At 41.9% G+C, this 22,125-nt stretch overlaps 1 protein-coding gene across 1 annotated transcript in view; it reads right to left on the bottom strand.

The window, feature by feature from the left end:
* Positions 1–20,216, bottom strand: part of PPP1CB (protein phosphatase 1 catalytic subunit beta) — a 28,589-nt gene extending 8,373 nt beyond the window's left edge. The window contains exons 1-4 of the mRNA XM_032184554.1: positions 20,068–20,216; positions 8,008–8,139; positions 4,375–4,605; positions 3,919–4,023 (exon numbers count right to left, since the gene is read on the bottom strand). Of these exons, the coding sequence (XP_032040445.1) occupies positions 3,919–4,023; positions 4,375–4,605; positions 8,008–8,139; positions 20,068–20,119 (520 nt within the window). The 5' untranslated portion in view covers positions 20,120–20,216. The remainder of the gene's footprint in view (positions 1–3,918; positions 4,024–4,374; positions 4,606–8,007; positions 8,140–20,067) is intronic.
* Between the last annotated feature and the right edge of the window lie 1,909 nt (positions 20,217–22,125).

Genomic DNA, 22,125 nt, shown 5'->3' with positions numbered 1-22,125 from the left:
GAACAATGACTCCAACACATCTGATGTAAAGAAGGGCCTGAGGAACTTTCCTTCAAATATTAACAAAAAAAAGCTGAAATTTTAAGAGTGGTTTCATGATAAAAGCTTTCTGTCCTCATCAGCTTGTTGACAATACCCTGGGGTTGTGAAAGGTGAATCTTCTGATGAATACTGTCACAAAGACGTTTAAGCCAGTTCTACTTGCACAACAATACAGGGAGAGTAACAAATTCAAACAGATAACCAGCTTTTAAACTTCGACCAACCCTATCACTTTTCCCTCCCCAAACCTGACCCATTTGCATGCAGAGTACATTAGCACAAAGGTGTGTAGGTTCCAGCGAGCACCACACCCTGACACAGTAATGGGCAGTCTCACTGATGTTAGCACAACCAGTTTGTGACTTTCTACGGGCTTACAGCTCTCAACATTTCAGGTTACACCCAAAAGCTGAAGTTCTTTAAAAGTAAACTGTTATTACGCACCATGTCTCAGTGCTGTAGCTGTTAATTTTGTTATTTTACACTGCCGTAAAATACCAAACACCCACAAAACTACCTGCATGTTTGTAGACCTCTGTAACTACTCAAGAGGTCATTTTTCCCCAAGTATCGTAACTTCCCTTGCCCAAACAGGAATAGCTAACATCTGAAATTCATATCTACAGACAAGAACCGTGCCCGATCAGCATCCAATCAAGGAGCTAAGGCAAATAGGCTGCTAGAACTCTGTCAGGCTGCTGCTGCTACAGTGACTGCTGCAACCCATGGATTGAAAATAAACTGCAAAGTACACTGTTGAATTAAGCTGTCTTGTCACATAACAACAGCTGAGCACAGAAAAAATACCATTCAGCATATTATCTTCTTGAAGTGTAAGAGCACACCTTTCCTAATGGAAAACAGAAAATGAGTTGTCATTACTCCTGGCAGACTCATCAAGTTCAGGCACTAGATTTGAAACCACTCTCATCATGCAGAGCTGGTGCAGTGATTGCTACATATTTTTAGAGTGTAATCCAGAAAGCTCCTATGATCTCTCTGGATATGACATCAGAAGATCAAGAAGTCTCCCCAGCTCCAACATACATTTAGTGTCAGGAATGTCACAAGATAAACAGGATTCCAGAGTGTGAAAATCTATCTAGCATTCTACTAAACTAACACGGTTCTCATTGCCGAGATTAGATTTGATGTGGTTAGACCAATGTGCTTCATCAACATGATGCTACAGCATGGGCTGAATTTGTAGAAATTTGGAAGTTATCACAAAAAGTCTCTAAAGATTAGAACTAGCACATGGCATCATAAAGACGACAATACCATACAGAATACAAAGCAGAGCTGGGAATGGTTATGGAATGAGCTTCAATGAAGTGAGATAAAGAACAAAGAAGTTATCTGAGAGGACAGCTTTGAGAAAAAAACGGAATATGACTTCTATGCACAGCATCGAAAGACAGGGAAGATTCAACAAGGAGGGGAGGAGGCAAGTGAGAAGACTTCAACGAAAGATCCTTTGGCAGTGTGAACATTTGGAGGAAGGGATAGCAAGAAAGGTTTGACTCATACTGTGATGTAGAGAACACAAAAGTCTGAGGAAAAAAAGCTGAGTTGGGATTTTAAGCTGTTGTAGATAGCCTACTGGGGTAAGTTAGGTGCCTTTTGTTTACTATGTTATGCGGTTTTGCAAAGTTTTATTATATATCCCATAGGACAATATTTTTAAAATAAACTATGCAAAAATGCGCAATATAGTAAAAAAGGCACCTACCTTATATCTACCTGCTAGCTTCAACCTCCAGCAGAGTTGTATGGTTAGTGCTGCTGCCTCAGTGTTTACTATAGTAGTAACATCATGAAAAGGCGTTGACAATCCATGACTTCAGGGGATCTGGAATGCAGTTTTGGACAGGATTGGAGAAGAGTGGAAAAAGGGCAGAGCTCAAGTGCTGAAGGGCCATTTTCATTTATCAGGAGCACACAGCACATTTAGTAAGCTTTTCACTTTGTTTTACAGCTTGTGAGTGACAGTAATTTCAGTTACAGATGAAACCTGTACACACTTAAGGGACAATCAATAAAACAGTAAATGCTGTTTTTTCGTAAGGGGATCCTCTAAGCATACCATGCATAAGAGAAGTCTTCCTCCTTCCTTAAAGAGGTTAAACCCTCTCCTCCCTCCCGCCAATAAGTTAACGAAGCTTCACATTTTTCTTGAAAATAACTTTCTAGTCTTCCTGCTTGTAACTCAGATCTGAAGTGCACATAAACATCGAAGTATTAGTTTTGTCATAGAATGCAGCATTCTACTCTACTTGCTAAGCATCCTTGATGGCCTTCCACCACCTAAGCTTAATTATTTACCTGGAACACCCCTGTATTTTGTCAACACTCATTCTGTATCCCAAATAAAACAAAATACAAAGTAGTACAAGAATAGCAAAGGAACACTTCCTTCGCCAACTTTTTCTGAAAGTTACGACACGTTTTTAGCCATTGCTGATAACTTCCTCTGTGCATGTTGTTCTGTATCTTACATTCTTAAAATTTTGAGATCTAACTCATAATACAGGTAACAAGTCCTTAAAAAAACAGGCACCACATCACAACGATGAGAATGAGGACAAGAAATGCTCCTATAATACAACAAGCATTTCTCTAACATGCCAGTGCTACCTGGAGACCAGCATAGACACAACTGTCTGCATTAATTCTGCATTTAGAAACAAGATAATACCTCAGAGCATATTATGCTTAAGACTGATAAGCTTACACTAGCAGGCACCGTATGCTGAAGCTTCTGATACAAGGTGCAAGAGAAGGCAGGATCATTTTTATCACATATTCCATACAGGCAGAGCCCTTGTAGAGATACTCATGAAGAATAAAGACAGGGTAGCAGTCATTAATACAACCTCAGTCTCAAGAAATCTCTTCAGGCATTTCGTGTGCACACTACGTTTACATCCCAACAGAGCTGTTCAGTCAAACTAGAAGTTTCTGCAAGGCTCTCTCTTCCACTAATCTCTAATCACCTCACTGACAATGCCGGTGTGACACCTACCAGGTCCTTTCTGGATCACTTGATACAAGACAGCAAGCTACTTAATAATGGAGGTAGTTGCAAGAAGGTGGGATGGCTCTTTCTACTACAACACTGTTTGGAAAGTGTTGTCAATTGTTTGAATTGTGACAGGACTCTGCCAGTACCCACAGACCTAGAAGCATCACTGCCCAGAAAAGCACAGAGTCTTTGTACAAAGAAAAGCACCTGAATAAGTTCTGATATGGGGAGAAATCACAAACTTCTTGCAGACCAACACCAAACACTTTGTTCACTACCATAATTGGGCAGCACTGGGACAGGCGGCAGAATGTAGGTTTTCCAGCAGGGAAGGTTCTGTGGAGTCAGGGCAAGCCATGTTTGACCTGATCTAATGTTAGTCTTACTTCAGGCGACAGCCTTAATTATGTGACCAAAAAGGTCTCTTCCTCCATCTTACAAAACCAGATAGAGGCTGAGACTACAGAGCTTGGGTTACTCATGAAACTTGTTCTTTCAATTCACTGCTACAGCTCCAAGTGACTGCTCTCTGTCTGTGCAGTCCTAGCTATGGCAGATGAAGCAAATCAGGCATGAGTTACAGTATTCAGTGTCCTTCAAAGAGGGATATATTGATGTAAATACTTAAACACACCCCTTTGGCAAAGGCAGCCATGTGTATCTGGTTAGGCTAACACCTGCCTGCTGCCAGGTGCACAGAAAAGCACAAGACATAATGATGACCTTTACAGACAATATAAAGATAAGCCTCTCCAGCTAAATATCAGGTATGCAAATGCACGCTTTATTTGATATAACATTAACCCAAAGATCAGGTTCGACACAGCCTTTAAAAGCAGTCACCAACTTACCTCCGTGACAGCAGAAGATCTTCTCATCCACAATAGCTGCAATAGGCAGACAGTTAAAGCAGTCTGTGAAGGTCTTCCAGAGCTTAATGTTAAACCTCCGCTTGCCTACAAGAACAGTGCATGACATTAGGAAGAGACAGCTGTTTTCTTGAAGCCAACCTACAATACATATCACCACCTGACTACGGACATTACCAAAACATCTTTACAGAGATATATTCCAGTGTATTTAGGTTTCCATCTCCCGCAATAGTATTTTAAGGAAAGCAGAAGAAGAAATATTTGAGTTTAACCTTATTTTGGTAGGTACTTTCAGAAAGTTTCAAAGAAGGTTCACAGAATATTTCAAAGAAAGTTCACAGAATACTGAAACCCTTGCAGTTTAAGAGTCGCTACTAGAAGTGCTTCCAAAACATACAGTGTAACAGGCTTTCAGAAGGAACAGGCTTTGCTTACATTCATCATAGAATCCATAGATCCGATTGATGCTAGCACACTCATGATTTCCTCTTAAGAGAAAGAAGTTCTCTGGGTACTTGATTTTATATGCCAAGAGTAGGCAAATTGTTTCCAAAGACTGTTTGCCTCTGTCTACATAATCTCCAAGGAAAAGATAATTAGCTTCTGGCGGGAATCCTCCATATTCAAATAGTCGAAGCAAGTCTGTATACTGACCATGAATATCACCTGAATAAGAAAACGTTTACCAAGAGTTAGCGCAACAGCGTGAAGAGCAGACACATCAAGAACTTAAGTCAGTCAATCACTTTTTATTAACCAATCTTAAAAGAAACGCTTTAGTTTAAAAAACAGACTGGCAATAGGCATCAGAAAGGTGAGAACCAAGCTAACACTGCATTTAGTAAATATTTAAATTTGTAAGTAACTTACAATCTATGCAGAACTGCTAATTATGAAAACCTGTAAAACAAAAGCTACACAAGGAGTCTTCTCAATTCAGCTTAAGCTTTCTAATCATGCTCTAATTTATTCAAATTAAAACAAAGTCAGAAAGAAATCTCTAATTAAACAGTTACCTGGCCAGGAAGCCAATGTACTAAGAGAAAGTTAAGTCACATTATTTATTGCAACAACAGATCAGTAAATGATCTAGATTAACTGGAGAGAAACCAAACATTGTGCTGGCAGTGAGCACTTACTTCAAAGGTCAACTGCCTGTCCTCCTATAACATTGCTGTACTAAGATCCCTATTCCCTGGCATTTCGGGTATCTCTTCTGATGCAATTTATACAAAAACAGTACAGAGACCCAAAGGCTGACAACCTTCATAAGATATTCAACCCTGCAGAAGTATTTTAGGAAAAATAACTTACTCATCACACTGCCACCTTCGAAATTAAGCAGGCTTTCCATGAGACAGCTCTGTGCAGCAATTAAAACACGTCATATCAGACTAGCCAAAAGTGAACTATCTGAGCTGCCCATAAGGTCAAAGATAATACCCAAGCCACTCTACAGGAACTCATACAATGCATGTGATGTGTTCCAGCTGACTGTAGAATTCATTACCAGAGTGACTGTATGCAAAGAATCCACCTAATAAATTTTCATTACAGGCTATATACTGATAGTATTGACTACCCTTACACTAAGCACACCATAAATGTATTTTCTCTTTTGTCATCTGTTTTGTGGAAAAATACCTGCTTTTATTAAGCACAGTTATTCTCCACTAGAGAATTAGCTTCCATAACCATACCATAAAACTTAAAAAGCAGCAACGCCCTCATGGCTAAAACTTTTTCCATAATCTTGAAAAGGTATTCCCAGACCTGTATGCTCACCAGTTCAAGTCTTATAGCTACGTACTCCAGTTACTAGTTGATGCTCTACTTTGGAAAAAAATAAAGAAGAATAAATTCAACACTTCCTTCTTTAGGCAGTATCTTTTTTTTTAATTATTTTATTTTATTTTTTTTAAAAAAAAGCTATTCCTTACTCCAGGAGGGGAATTATATCCTAATTTTCTTTTAATAATGATAAATATTATGCATTACCCAATCACATGCACTCTGAAGTTCCACCAGCTAAAATCATTTTCACATGCGCTGCAACAAGAACAATTCTAGTCTACTTGATATTAGAAATCTCCAGGTTGTCATCAGAAGAAAACATAGAAGATCTGTCAACAAGTGACCGTGATGTTGAGTCTAGTGCTCTAAAACTGTTTTATCAGTACTCACCAGACTTCATCACCATCAGAATCAATTACCACGTAAATAAATATTACATTTATCATCTGGAACTACTTTTAGTTACATATGAGACAGAAGGACCAAAGGACTTACAGGGTAAAGTTTCTACATTTTGTAGAATTTATTTTGTAAAGGGACCTCAGCATTTAACACTGTTCCATTGAAGGCAGTTGATAATTTAAAATACAGGTTCATATGGGCACAAGTTGAAGTCCATCAGATATGAAGCCTTACGATAAAAGCTGCAACTATTTTAAAATGGACGTTTACATAAGAGTATCTTTCATCTTATGTTAGAACGCAGCCATTCAAGATGTAAAAGCTTATTTTGAACTGACTTGATTACAAGAAAAAATAGTCCTATAAACGATCCCTCAAGCACTGCCTGAATACACTATATGGTAGTTCAAAGTAGTACAGCTGCCTCATTTGCTTTGGTGAAAGACATCATCACTCTTTCACTTTGAAGTACATACATCTTTGACAATTGCTCTAATACTAAATGTAGATGCACCTGACACTTCCATGTGCTATCACTTTGTTTAGAATCTAATTTAAAAATAACAAATGCCTTATCTAACTGTGCATTTGCTACCTTATTGTGCATCTAAGAGTCCTTTCAGCTGTCTAGATTTTAAGAAGTGAGAAATTAACTTTGAAGGAGGCTAATTATACTTTGCAGACTTTGACTTATGCAGAATATTTGAGTTTTCACCTTTCCTTTATCTAAGAATATGATGAGACTACTGTAGTCTTTTCCTCAGCCTAGCATGAAGACAATTGGCTAAAGCTGGATTTTCCCTTCACCTTTGTGTTATTAGACAAGCTGGTCTGCTTTTTGTCTCCCCACCCTACCAAGCAGTTAGTCATTTTAAAGTGACTTTGTCTTTACTACTTTTCTATTGTTTTATTTTTATGTTTTAATAATTAGTAATATCCTCTCTTAATGTAAGGAAGATTGCCACATTAGGCCTGCCAGGAGGAAGCCTAGAAAGAGCACAATCCATCTTTGGGCATGCTAGTAATGAACTCAAAGACCGTTTCAATTTTAACTCCGACGCTTTAAGCAGCCTAATTCTGTAAATTTACTGCTTTCTAAGGTTGTGTCTGCTGTGAATAACTTGAAGGATGATTACAAGTCAGTATTTACAATACTTAACTAACAGTTTTAAACAAGCCCACATACCTATAACAACAGTGTACTTTTGAAGAAGTCCAGCATATTATAAGAGCTTAGAGATGTAAAGCAGTTTCACCCATATTTGATGACAATGTTGTTTGATAATACCTGCTATAAAGCTCAAGGGATTTTTACATGTTAACAGATTAATTTATGATTTTTTTTTTTTTCAACACTGACGCTTTCTTCAACACTATTTTTGAGCAAGGACTAGAAAAGCATTTCATTTCATCTCATATAAAGATCTTTGTTTTGCTTACGCTTTGAAGGGAACAAGTACAACAGCAAAGATTTGCTCTTTCCGTTTTTAAAGAACTAGCTGCTTTTTGAAATAACGATCTAAGGAGTAGCAGCAGCTCCACGCAAGCAGTCCTTAGGGAAGTACAAGTGACAGGTTGCAAAATTTGCACTAGAAGAGAGCACAGGCAGCTCTTATCAGCAAGAGAATTTCCTCCTGCACAGTACCAGGAAGAACTGTTAGCTGCCTTTTCTTGACTTAATCCAATCTACAATGAAAATGGTATTTAAGACTGTAAAGACCTCAATCACTAATCTGTACTGCCCAAGTCAAGGTCATTTGCCTATCCCAGTATCTTTTTCATTGGATTTTCTTTCCATTCCAACTAGCATACAACTAAACCTACGTAGGTGTGTACACTTACATAGAACACAGATATATGAAGCTTACATACCACAAATTTTCAGAGGTGCCTCTAGTTCCAGAAGAATAGGCTGGCTAAGAAATATTTCCCGTGATTTTATGCACAAGCCCCGAACTTCTGCTTCGGTCATCTGAACAATCTTCCCAGGACGACATCCTCGTACTGAAATGAGATGTTTAACAATTAAGATCACTAATACACAAACACACAGCAACAGCTAAGTGCAGACGACCTGCACTTGAAGTCTGTATCTGACAAAAAAAGTCAGCACATATCACCGTATGTACCAAATGCACTGGAATTACGTATTCCAAAAAATCCTAGAAACCAAACTCTTATACTGTGGTAACAGCCAGCACCTAAAGGTCTCCGTGCATGCCTGCAAGTCAGGTCCTCAGAAGAGAACAACTGAAGCTTTGCTTTCACCTGTATGTGGATAAATAGCAACTTGAAGTGTTTAAATGAATGACCAGATTATGCTAGTGTATTCACAGTAAGAAAAAAAATCCTAAAAATGGAAATCCTGAAAACGTTTTCATATTAACACAGAATGAACTTAGGACCATTGAGTTCAACAGTTAAATACAAAGAAAAGACAATGGTTTGAGCTTTCAGCGGCTGAAATTGTCACATTAGAAATATGAAACTACACTACATTGGTGTTGATGAAATCTTTATTCCTATATAAAGGATCTTGAGTTACTGGAACCTCTGCATCTAAACAGAGACATTCCAATTAGCATGAAATTGAATTCCTATTCTCCTAAGTCAGGTCTTCAGATCTATATTTAGTGCTCGGTTTTCAAGAGCATTCACATTGCACTGCAACCACCATCCTCTGACAAGCCTACCTGCAGCTGCTTCTTTCCACAAATATCTGCACTTTGGCCCATCCAGTTCAGTTTTGCATCTCAGCATAACCCAAGCTTCAGATCCAAACTAATAAACCAGCATATACCAGTGCCTGCAACAGGCCAACATCCTGTTCTGCCATCTGCTTCAGACAGAACAACATTCAGCATTAAACAACGGGTAGCTACAAGAAAAGGTGGAACGAACCCATAGCAGTTCAAATCCAAATGTTTTCAAACTCAAACATATTAAGACACTGCTCGATGAAAACATTAGCTGAAACTTCAGGAAGTCAAATATGAGATTTTGCTAACAGAAGAGCAAAAGCTTCACGGATAAAATCAATTCCTCGGTTGCCTGTTTCCCCTATTCAAAACAATATTAAGCTTGCAACTTTTACTTTCCAAAGGAGATCAATATCATTATGTACATTCTATAATGGGGGAAAAAGATACAAGGGGAAACAACCTGCTGTAAGACAGCTAGTACTGCAGTTCGAAAACTGTTAATCTCAAAAAGCTCTTCTGTTTTTCATTGCATGCTTCTCCCAGCGCACATCTGACCAATCTGACGCTGTGCTATGATTTTTATTTTTATTTTAAATAGGCACCAGATCTCTTGTTCAGCTGAGGTTAGGAAGCAGTCATAGGAAGAGATGAGGAGGTAGAAATGAAGAATTATCTCAAGCAGGAAAGAGAAGATGTGAAAACAGATCTTGGGACAGCCAGCAGGAGGGCCACTTTACCCGCAGCGGGGCTACCCTGGAAACGACTTGCTCATCAGAATGCCACCAGGACAGGGCTGATACACGTGGCGTTCAGGACTCCCTTCAGGGAAACCCCACATCAGTACCACGAGACACCTGCCATATGGTAAGTCACATGCTTTTAGCTAACAACTACGTTAGAGACAGCAAACAGCTTTTTAGTAACTTTTTTTTTGTTGTAAAATATTGTTCACGCATTAAGATGCGGGGTAACATATTAAGAGAATACAAGGCCAAACATACAGTCAATGTGATGGGAGAGCAAAAGCATACAGGCTTCAGTTTCACCACATCTCAAACGTCTACTAGATGATGTACTTATGGATAGCCCTTCAGCCTCAAAAAGATCATTGGCAAAAGAAAAAACAGGCCTTGACAGTTTTGTGCAGGACTTGACTATTCGGTTTGAGAATACATGTACCTGAACGCTCCAACAATCTCCACGCTTTTCTAGTGCTTTGTTTGGGTAGCTTAAACAGGTTCCTTTCACAGATCTGAAGCTCACTGCCCAGATGCAACAAGCCAGCACTACACAGAAAGCTCCCATCTGACAGAGCACAGTCCTAACAACCACTCCAATGGCTATCATTTATTGAAACGATTCTGCTCCATTTTAACCCCATGGCTGTCCAATGCTTATAACACAAGATCATGCTGAAGAAGCACGGAGCCCAACTAGCTGCTTGCCAGCCATATTTTTCTTCCACAAACTATGTATTCTTTTAACCTCTTTTGATAAGCAATTAAGTTTTCTTCTGTGTTTAACTACTGTCATAACATTTTGCAACACCAAATTAAAACCAAGAAACAATTTAACCGTGCAATTTACATCCTATCTAGTTTTGGACCTCGAGCCTAGGAAACCCCACCATACACACCCCTAATGTTACCAGCAGTGGCCCCAAAACAGAGTCCCAAACAGAGTACAGTTCAAGGAGATCACTCATACTACTTCAAATAGCTCTGATCCTACCAGCATTTCATAGGATGCCAGCCTTTTGCTTTTGCTCCCTTTGAAACTTGATGGGAGGTTTAAACTTGCATAAATTGCTTTATAGGACTGAGCCTTTCATGCTGCTGGATTTCTGCACTAGACCACACAGCCCCTGACTTCAAATTCAGCTACCTGACACAGATGGAGCATCCAGTGTCATGCTGTTAGCTCCTCGTACACTGCAGCCCCTAACAGACAAACCAATGCACAGTCTGGCAACCCTCTACCACGGTCAGATTCTCCAGAAAAGCAAATTGCTAGAACTACATCAAGCACATCACTCTCTAACCGGAGATAAAGCACACGCAACGACCCCAGTTACTTTCTGCCCCAGGAAGGAGCCTGGGACACCACACCATGATGAAGCCCTCCCCATGCCAGCGGGCAGCAGCTCCCTGCAAACAGGTCCGCTAAGCACAGAGCCTGGGATTTCACGAGGAATAGCCACTAATAACGTGGTAAAGAGCAAGGAAGTTCTCCCACAGTCCCCGATCGTCCATAAACAACTTATGTATGGAAACGTGAGAAGGTGCTGGGATCCAGGAAGCCTCAGCACGTTGCTGGATTCACACTGGGAGGTGTTGAAAGGTCAGTCAGCTAGTCACCTGAAAGGGCTGGGCCACGAGCAGGGCTAAGCACATCTTTTACCGACTTACACTACAGTTAGTTTTGTTTGTGTCTCCTCGACTGAGCCGGGCACAGCTCGGATTGTAACTAGGAGCGTCTCTCACCATATTTAGTTTTGCAAAAGCCAAGTCCTCAAAACAGATTTAAGAGGAAGTTTGGAGAATCAGATCTAGAGTGTAAGCGGTGTTTCTCAGACTTCTTTGCAAATGGCTACAGGCAGCCATTCCTGAAACTTGCTCGTCAGAGCTGCGCACACTGGGAGGTTTGCAGCTCACCAAAGGCTTTAGCAGCACCGGGAAAGCCACCCATTGCCAATGGCTGCCACTGAGCCAGAGCAGGAACAGCACCTCGACATTAGATATAAATTAGTCCTCTAAGATGCAGAGGCTGTAAACAAGCTTTGATTTACGTGAATACCTTCAGTAGGGACAGCAACTCCTCTCGTAATTCACGGTCCCACGTGTGCAGTGCTATGCCAGAAGAAGCCTGTGCTGCAAGGAGCTTAAACCATGGTGAAACAGTAGAGAACAACGAATTAAAAGCAACTCCATGCATTGTACTGTGAAGCTATTATTTTAGCACAGTGTTTCCTGTAGCAATCCAAGAGATGCTCTGATCACTATTGAAGTATTCTCAGCATCAACACAACCTTCGATAAGCAACCTTAGTAAGCCTAGCAACAGGAACTGGTCATTTGAGAATGGCTGCACAGTACCAGGAAAGAAAATCTCCTGCAAGGTGTTTGTTTGCTTTACTTTTGTTTGTTTTTATCCCTCCAAACTCATTCCAGAGACCAGCACATTATGTATGGCTACAAGGCAATAGTGGCCAGGAAGGAAACGGCACCCAGGAGTGCGGTTTGAGAACTGCTTGTTGCAAGTTGTGCAGGCATCGCTCCTTTTGCCGTTCTTCTCTATGACATGGAGAAAATCCACTAACCTAGTCTGTCATCCTGTTTCTGGAGCGCCTCTCACTTTCAGTAACTAAGCTCCTCATTTTGTGGCATCACTAATAGAAGTTTCTTCAATTATTAAATCAGCTGTGGGGTGCACAGCTGTCCTAAGCATTTACACCATGCTCTCCAATAGCACGTGCATCCTGTTTACTAGACACCACTCACACTTCTAGCAGAACATTAGATCCCATATACCCTTCTAAGGATCAAAAAAACAAGGGCAGCACTGCTCCCTCTTCTTCCGAGCTCTTACTTTGTGGCCAGACACATTTGTATGGCCACACAGTAAAACACATCAGGGAGCTCATCTGTTCTGTCTAGCAGAAAAATGCAAGAAAGAAGCTTAATCTAGATAGCTCCCCCAGGCTGGAGGAGGCATCCACTGTGAACCTGGGCAAGGACTAATAAAATGTTCTGCTTCTTTCAGCAGCATCCCCGGACAAGGTATTTCTGGAATTGGGGCTTTCACATTCTATGTTCGTTCTATTTTTCATTTCTATTTGCCAGAGCATATCTTGAACAAAAAGCAAACAAAAACACACCACAACACAAGACTGCAAGCAGGCAATCCCACCAATATCCCCCAAGTTCACATTCTCCCCTAACAGTATCTGGAATGTTTAATGATTGGCAACTACCAGCTACAGCACTCAACTGTCTCTCTCTTGTACCTCAAAACATTTGGGAATATTTGACAAATCCTGAACAGCCTCTCTAGGAGGGGAATAGATTTGGAAGCCAAAGGCAATACTACCCACTACTTCGGAAAAAAAAAAGAAAAAAGACAGAAAACACAGTTCTGACAGTTTTGGAAACATGTTCTCAAGTTATCTGCTCAATTTTTAAAATCCATGTTATAGGTTTCCATGGTTTTTAAATTCAAGAATCCTGGATTGGATTTAAAACGTCTTCCATTTTCAAAAGCAAAGCTTTTATTCCCTCAAAATATTTTGTTATTTAAATTGTACAGCTGTCACCCAGAATTATTTTGCACCAAAATGACAAGAGCCACGCCAACAATACAAGTTCACGAAGTTTCTGAATTGCTGCAACAAAATTAAGGTTAATGTGGCTTTCATTCCCACAGCAGCCTGCGGACAACAGTAAGGTGACTCAAGCCCTGCCATGCTTTGCTCCAGCACGCAGCATACTGCTGAACATACAGTCTGTACGTACACACAAAGCCTTTTGTAGGGTGCGTATCTGAACTCCACGCTAAAACCCAAAGAAATAACTTTCTTGGAAGCTCTTTTGCTGAAAGACTGCACTTTTCCATCTAAGTGGTCTAAAAACAATAATGAAGTTGTCTTTACTGGGTGCCCTTGAGATAAAGTATCTTGCTGAAGAACACGATTGCTGTAAGCTCACTTAGCAGGGCTTATTTAACATTAAACAAAATGACTGCAGAATAAGAGACTGTCCAAGCCTTTAATTTCTAACCAGGGAAACAACCAACACCAGTGGTGTTCCTCTTCCCCCAAAAGTTGGATTGACATTCTTAAAATTCATATTACCAGTAGAATTAATGCTCAGGTAGAAGCAGCAGAAGCTATCTCAGGTTGCTTCAGGAGAAACCCAGATCAGCCCACGACAACACCAAGTGCACCTACATCAAGCTTCACCCACTGCAGTTGCTTTTCATGGGCCGCCTGCTGCTTACTTGCACAGAGAGAGAGGTTCCATGCACCAGCTTATGGTCCCAAACCTCCTGAACTACACACCGTCCCAAAAAACGGTGGATCCAGAGCTGAAGGACAAGATCTCAGCAGTCACTCCACTCTGTAAGTGAAACACGTAATCCTAATGCTTGTTATTGGCCTGTACTTACTGTGTTTGGTTAATTACACTTGAACCAAAAATCCATGCAACTAGCAAAGCATGAGGTAGAAGCCTCTTACTACACTGTACTGTACCAAACGGTGATAAATTCTTTTCCAATCCCCTTGCAAGGTTTAACCTATCATTAAAATCTCATGCAACACAGAATTTCAACTTCTTGCTCAAAGTTTGACTTGATTTTTCCTCTAAAGCATCAGTAACAAAATTCCTAAAATTAGAGAAAGGTGGGTTGGGGGGGGCTGATTATAAAGTTACAAAGTAATTCATGAGAAATAACAAGGAGGAAAATTGCTTAAGTTGCAATAAAAAAAACAACAGGGTTTAACATGACATTTGCATCTCCGACTCCTCAGGTACTACATGTAAATATGGTTATGTAAGATATACAGATAAAGGCTTTGTATCGAGGTTGATACTAAATTGCCCCAAACCACAGAAGATGGTGCTGCAGAACTAATATGAGCCAGCCTATGCTGCAAGCCAAACTGTATGACAGCACTATGTGAAGGCAACAAACGGGGTCGTTTCTATGCTAAAATGATGAGGCAGATACAGACAGCACGAGAAGCACCTCGGGCCGCAGCTCACAGCAGCCCTCCCTACGTGCAGAGCCCTTCCCGAGTACAGCATCTGACCTCACTGAGCTACAGCCAAATATAGTATGCTTGGCTTCGCCCTGCTAAACCACACACTGCTTCTTTTTTTTTTGTTGTTGTTACATACCTACTTTTGTAGTGATTGCTCACAAGCATTTAACTATCAAGGGTAAAAAAATCCTATTTACATTAAACACAGCAGCGTTGTTTTTTCTTTTATGCTGCGATTCAGCTGTACTCCGAGCAAGACTCAGAGGCAAGTCAAAACTGCTGCAGAATATTTGAGTGAAACAGTAACTGAACCATGCAGGCCTAGGGCAGCACAGTAAGAGGACAGAATAAAGAAAAACCAGTGGACATTTTTTGACACCAGGCCCTTGGCCTTCAGCATAATTTTTGAAGCCAACTCTCCCATTCCTCCTGCACTTACAAAGCCAAGGATCAATGGGCTCGTATCTGCACTGATGTACAAGCCCAGCAACAAACACCGTTCTTCCTTCTGCCCCTTCTCCCTGTTTAACACAGGGCACACCCTCCAAGGAACAGACAGCTAAAAACAAGAGTTTTCCTTCTCTCTCCAAAGAGACTGTTACAAAAAATCTTTCCACTGCTAAAAACTCCTTGTTGAGTTGTTCATCTTTGTTTTCTTAATACAAGGGTTATTGAAGGATTTTGCACCATATCAAGGTAGTAACCTGTGGTTTTTCAAGACTCACCTCCACAGCGTGTTCATGCTATTCTGAAGTGAATCACTGTCGTGGCTTTGGCTGGGATGGAATTAGTTTTCCTCACAGAGGCTCACGTGATGCTGTGTTTTGGATTTTTGACGAGACCAGAGGTGATACCACACCGATGTTTTAGCTGTTGCAGAGTGGTGCCTGCACAGAACCAAGGACGTCTCTGCTCCTCGTGCTGCCCTGCCAGCCGGCAGGCTGGGGGTGCACCAGGAGCTGGGAGGGGACACAGCCAGGACAGCTGGCCCCAGCCAACCAAAGGGATGTCCCACACCACGTGGACTTGTGCTCAGTGGTAACACCCTGGGAAAAGGAGGAGGAAGGGGGAGGTCTTTGGAGTGATGGCGTTGTTCTGCCAAGAAACCATGACATGTGCTGAGCCCTGCTGTCCTGGACCTGGCTGAACACCTGCCTGCCAATGGGAAGTGGCAAATGGCCTGCCTGTTTCTTTTGCTTTGCCCAGTAAACTGTCTTCATCCCAGCCCAGGAGTTCTCACACTTTCACCTTTACGGGTCTCTCCCCACCCCACCCAGGGAGACTGAGCAAGCAGCAGGGTGGTGCTGAGCCCACGTGGACTACTCTTCCCTGCAGCTGCCTCTCTGCCAGGATCAGTTAGGAAGCCTGCAGAAGCACCAGCACCACTGCGCTATCACAGACCATCACACAGGCTGGGCAGGTTCATTTGTTAAGACCCAACATCTGAAATATTACTGACCATCATGCATCAGCCCAACAGCTCTGCAGCATTTAAATCTCAAATTTCATAAGCATTTAATCTTTCATCTGAAAAACTGAGTCATATTCAAACTTCAGTCTTTGTCACTGTCTGTGAGACCTCTGCATTCAGAAGAAACCAAGGGCTGTAGCTTTCTTAAAAAACATCACATGACACAGTAAGAGCACCACACAACCGGCCTTTATTATGGCAGCTGCAAAAATTGTGTTTTTAGCTGAACACTGCAGCAACATCCATTCTCCACATCTGCTGCATGTCTGACAAGACTTTTACTGGATGAGCATCTCCCAGCTTTCGTGGTGGGTTCGGTACTATCAGAACTAGCAGCCCTGCCAGCCCCACCAAAACATAATTTTGTTTTAGAGCAAACCCACATTACGTTCCACTAACTGAATTCAGATCATTATTTAATAGGTTAGACAGACTTAGAGTCTAGCTTTGTCTAGCCAAGGTAAATTAGCTTGTACAGCAATATAAATAAGCCTTCTTCACAGAAATCCAGCTTGTTTTTAAGGCTACTGTGTCTCTGTGTTTCCTCATGACCTCCCTTCCACATGATAACCTCCTTAGTGTTTACCAAGACAGATACCTATGTATCTGAAAGTACAGAAAGTCCAGTCCACCTGGAGGTATTTAGAAGACATTCATGGCACAAACCAGGAAGCCCAGCACCCAGACAGAAACCCAGCAGTCTATCTTCACCTACAGCACTCCTTACAAGAGGAGGCACAGCTACTCCAGCACTCTTGCTTTGCTACACAGGGAATTTTCCACAGATTTCCAAAGCTTAAACTAGCTTAGAGCCTGGCTTAAATGCAAGCCTGGTGTGCCAGTTTAGCTCAGCATTTCTCCAAATATCAGGGCATTTCCCACCGAGGGATACACGGTGCGCCTGGACGGGGCACAGTGCAGCACATTCCACTTCTTTTGTGCTGCTGACAGTTGTGTGTGCACTCCTATGCGTGACCTGAAGATCATCCACCAGATGGCATAGCTGGGAAGGTAGGAAGAAAAAAAAAAAAACACACAACAAAACAGCACATTAAAGCTAAAAAGAGGCAATCATCTTTTTGTACACCATAGCTTAACTGTGCCTGACCCACAACTACAACTCTAAATACTTGCACAAGAAAAACAGTCCTAGGGCTAATTCAGTTTATTCCCTTTTGTGGTCACATAGCCTAAATGTTTTCACTAACCTACAGAATTTTGTGGTTACATGACCTGTAAATGGTTGCAGATCCATTTATAGATGATTTCTCTATCAAACTAAATCTTATTACAAGCCAAAAGCATCTCCAAGATCAGGCACACATCTAGAAGAACCAGCACCTCCCTCATTATTCCAGTAAATAAGCAGGAATGGAAAGTCTGGAGATAGAAGAAAAAAGGAGAAAACATTGCTACCTTCAGTCCTTAAGCATACATTATTTGGAGGAAAATAAAGCTGAAGTGTATAAAAAAGTTATTTATACAGTGCCATTAACTAGTAACCCAACACCAGACATACTGTACAAGAAAGTCAATGTATAACAAGCCCTTAGCATTCCTAAATTCATACTGATTTAATGAATAAAAAGGTAAAAACTCAGTAATATGCAAGAACATGGAAATGAAAAACTAGAGTCTTAGGAGACTATCATCATGTATTAGGCTCAGTTGAGCCTCTCCGAAAACTGTCCCTAGTTTAACTCGAGAGCTAATCAGTCTGGCTTCCAGCACGCAAAAGATCTCTAAAATAAATATACGTTCAGGATAAGCACGCATGCACATCTGTTGAGGGTTAGGAGGACGTTCTCAATTAATTCTCCCAAGCAGCCTGGCTATAAGCCACCTCATATTGACGTCTCAAAAATAAAAAAAGAACCACATGGAGGGTAAGATGATCTATGTAGGTAACTCCAATCAAAAGGCAAGTGGTCTCGAGCAACCACAGTAAATGCAGTCAAGAGCAACCCAATTAAATAAGAGGAAGACAACATAAGAGCTAGTACCACAGCACAGAAACAGGGTCACGAACCAGCAGCCCAATGACAACTGGAAAGTGTCCTGTTGCAGCTTTGTTGCGTATTTGCTACCTTTAAAATTTATGTGCAGCAGCCACTGAGACAATTGCTGTTCAAACTGAAAGCCATCCATTTCACTTTAAGTAACCAAAGGACTAAACACAAACTGCCTGCTAACACTTCATTAAAAAATAAGTTTGATTTTTTAACGTGTATTATTTACCACTCAAAAGCCACATTTCCTCATTGTTTTAGTCCAAACTGAAGTGAGAGTAAGGGAGCCAACACACTTTTAACTAATTAATTGCTCCAGAGATAAAAGCCTACAGGAATTTTTCTGCACAAGCAGCACGAAGAAGGATCCATACTCACTTTACCAGAGCAGGTCAGCTAAGCAACAGCGTAAGCTATGGTTTGTGAGCTGCCAACCATACAAAAAGAATTCATTGTGGAACACTACTACTCAACCACAGCTTAAAATACTGTATGTTAGTAGTAAAACAACTAAAAAATGTTAAATGGAAGCAAAAATAATCCAGACGCAATACACTTCATTTTAATGTTGTTTTTTTTTTTTTTTTTCCTTCCAAATGCAACTTGGAAGAATCTATTCCCTTTCAGATACAAGATGTTGTACACGGCACTCCTACAACTCCTACAACTGTTTGTAGCTGACAAGCAGAAAAAAAAGTCATCTTGTTTTCCTAAAAAGAGCCTTCCTAATCTGCTCAGAGCAAGAAAGACTGAGAAACAGATGCAAAAATACAAGAAAAAATAGAAAGCACGGGTCAGATCGCTCAGTCTTGGTGCAACCAACCATAACCAAAAAAATAGTGAGCTGCAACACCAGTAGTAATGGTGTGTGCAAAAGGTATGGAGTATTTTAAGTCTTGATCACCTCCTCTTAAACCATTCTGCATTTAAGCAACTACCAGAAAAGCGAGGAAGTAAAGTACCTCTTGACAATTCAGGTGCCTCTACAAAAAAAAAAAAAAAAAGCAATCAAAAAAGCCAACTAAGAAAACCCCATGACACCATACTTATTCATTGTGAAGTCCCCAAAAATACGTGCAATGAAAGTCAATGTTTACTAGGTTCTGTTTTGCTTGTCTGAAACTGACCTACTAATCCGGATTTCAACATCAGGAAAATGGGAAGTTTATCTGCAATACTGATCAGAGATAAACTCTGACTGATGATCCCCGATGGTTCTTTCCATACTACATACACTACAGCACGTATCTTGAAACGCAAACATGACCGCAGCTGCCAAAGCCTTTGTGGATTTTAAAGTATTGATTTTTACTGTTTATAGATTACAGTCCCACTTCTAAAAAGAACAGCAATTACAAAGACACCCTCAACGCCTTAAAAATTCTGCTGAGCGATAACTCAGCTGGACAAAACTTTCAGACTTATAAAACACGTTTCTCCTCCAGAACCGTAGGTACATTTTTTTTTCCATAAGCCCTCTGCAGAGCGACCCAAATACGCGAAGTTGGTATCTCCATTTGTGGCAAGCAGGCGGGCAGCACATCTCTCGCATCCCCAGCGCACCAGGTATTTGTTGAATGTGGGGAGGGAGATTAATGCCAGCACGGGCCTAGGAACACCAAACACTCAGGACATAAATTCAATAAAAGGGGACCCTGTGACCCCAGCAGCGGGGCTCTGGCAGCCCCCTCGTTTCACAGGACCCCCCCCCAAGCCCCTTCACGGCCCCAGGCGAGCCCGGGCGGCTGCCCCGCAGGCAGGCAGGCAACGCCAGCTCCCTCCGTGCTGCCAGCTCCAGCCGCAGGCCTCCTCCTCGCCCTTTTATCGCTCTTCTTTTATTTTCCAGACAACCACAGGCACTTCGCGCAGGGCCGGGCGGGCTCCCCGTGCCCCGGGCGAGGACCGGCTCCTCAGCGCCTCCCCCCCGGGGCTCCCCGCAGGCTCCCCCCATCCCCCTGCGGGCTGCCGGTGCCCGGCCGGCGGCGCTCACCTTCCAGCAGCCGTGTGATCAGGCTGTCCACGTTCAGCTCCCCGTCCGCCATTTTGTGGCCGCCGCGCTCGGTCCCGGGCGGGGAGAGGGCGGGCTGGAGGGCGCCTCACGGAGGAGGAGGAGGAGGAGGAGGAGGGGAGGAGCGGGGAGCGGCGGCCGCAGCACCGACGGCTCCCCCCACCCCCCGCGGCCACCACCAGCACCTCCGGTCCCCTCGGGCCGCCCGCCCCCGCTGGCAGCCCCGAACGCCGCCGCCGCCGCCGCTCCCTCACGGCCGTAGCGGGGCGAAGCGGCCGCCCCTCCTGCCCGCCCCGCCTGCCCCCGCCTCAGCCGCCGCGCATGCGCAGCGCGCACCCCCCCCTCCGCCCGCCGCGCAGGCTCCGGAGCGGGCTGGCGGGCTGCAGGGCGCATGCGCACAGCGCCGCCGCTCCCCTGTGGGGTCTGGTAACGGCCCCCGGCCGGGCGCTGAGGGGAGTTCCCCACTCAGCTGCTGGAAGCCCAGTTTATTAAAAAAAATTGAAAATAAAATTATTTAAAATATATGTTAAAAATAATTATAAAATAATTATAACCTCTTAGAACTGGAACTGTGGTCTTCGTAGCCCTGCTCTTAACACAGTTGTCAAGAACCTCATAATTAACGTGTGTTTGTGTCACTGTGGCCAGACCTGCTGACGTATTTTTTTGGTGATTTCACATATATATATTTGGTGACTTCACATATATATATATATATATATATATATATATATATATATATACACTGAAATCTATATTTCACATATATATGTGAAATATATATATGTGAAATATATAAGATGAGTGCTCAAAAAGCACGTTAGTTGACATACTTTTGTCAACCATTGCTTGCCTTGAATGGACAGAAAAATGTTTTAAAATGTAGGTGAAAAGCAAAGCAGGACAGCAGACAACCACGCACATACTGACAAAATACGTATGGTGACTGGCTCGTCCCTCACACCAACCACCCTCCAGATGTTATAATAAAAAAAAACACAGGCCACTTATTTATATGTCTAAATACAGGTGTCGATGTAGAAACTTCTCTCGGTGAGCTCAAATGTGATTTTCTCCATCCGTCTGTACAAGCCAGCAAAATCCTGTCACCTGGAGTAATTTCAAAACCTAGTTTTTATCTCTTGATTAGGAGAAAATGAGGATGAGAAAAACAAAAGCAATTAGGATGAGGCGGGGCAGTGATTAGGCGTCAGACACTGGTAGGTGTCCAGACAGCCAGGTAAAAGAGCACTCTTTTGAAATACGTAGGCAATGATAATAAAGTTTCGCTTGGACTCACTGAAGGAAGAGGAAGAAACTCCAGAGAAGAAAATTTATTTTGTATCTCCTTTTGTAGGCAGCATACATGGAAATACAATTCCGACTCATCTGCTGAAAGCATACACATATCCTTATTTTCCAGTTTCTGACAGTGGTGAAAATCTAAATAGCACATCAAAGGTTTGTCTTTCATTTCTTTGTTAAACTAGGAAAAGCAATTATTCAGCTCTTAAAAGGATCTTCCTTACCCTTACTACTTCATTCCTGCCAAAACTAATAGATACATGGTCTCTCCTGAGCTTTTAGGAATCGTCCCAGTTTCATTTCACACTACTGAAGTGCTGTGAAGGTTATTTTAAGCCACTGCAACATCAAGTTCAAACATAATAGTACATTACCGTAGAACATTTTGCATTGACAACAGAATAGGGATACGAAATTATCATTCCCTGTGACATAAATATACAATTAATTTGTCCTCAAAAGCTCCAGAAGATGCACAACTTTCAGATATATTGAGCAAAACATAATTCCTTAACAACTGTTTTTACTAGGCATGTCAGCATGTTCCAGAAACAACTCAGCAGCATATCATGATATCAAAATAATTTAAAAAGCAGATGCCATGGAACAGAACATGCTGCAATAGAGGCTGGGAAAATACCCCACTTCTTCCTTTGTAGATCCTGTGCCCGTCTCTTGTTTAATTTGACCACATCATATCTGAACCCACAATGACCTGTATCACTCTTGACGTTG

This window comes from Aythya fuligula, chromosome 3, assembly GCF_009819795.1.
Source record: "Aythya fuligula isolate bAytFul2 chromosome 3, bAytFul2.pri, whole genome shotgun sequence".
Lineage (NCBI taxonomy): Eukaryota > Metazoa > Chordata > Aves > Anseriformes > Anatidae > Aythya > Aythya fuligula.
The sequence above is the reverse complement of the archived record's forward strand: the minus strand, read 5'-3'. Positions and strand labels throughout refer to the sequence as shown.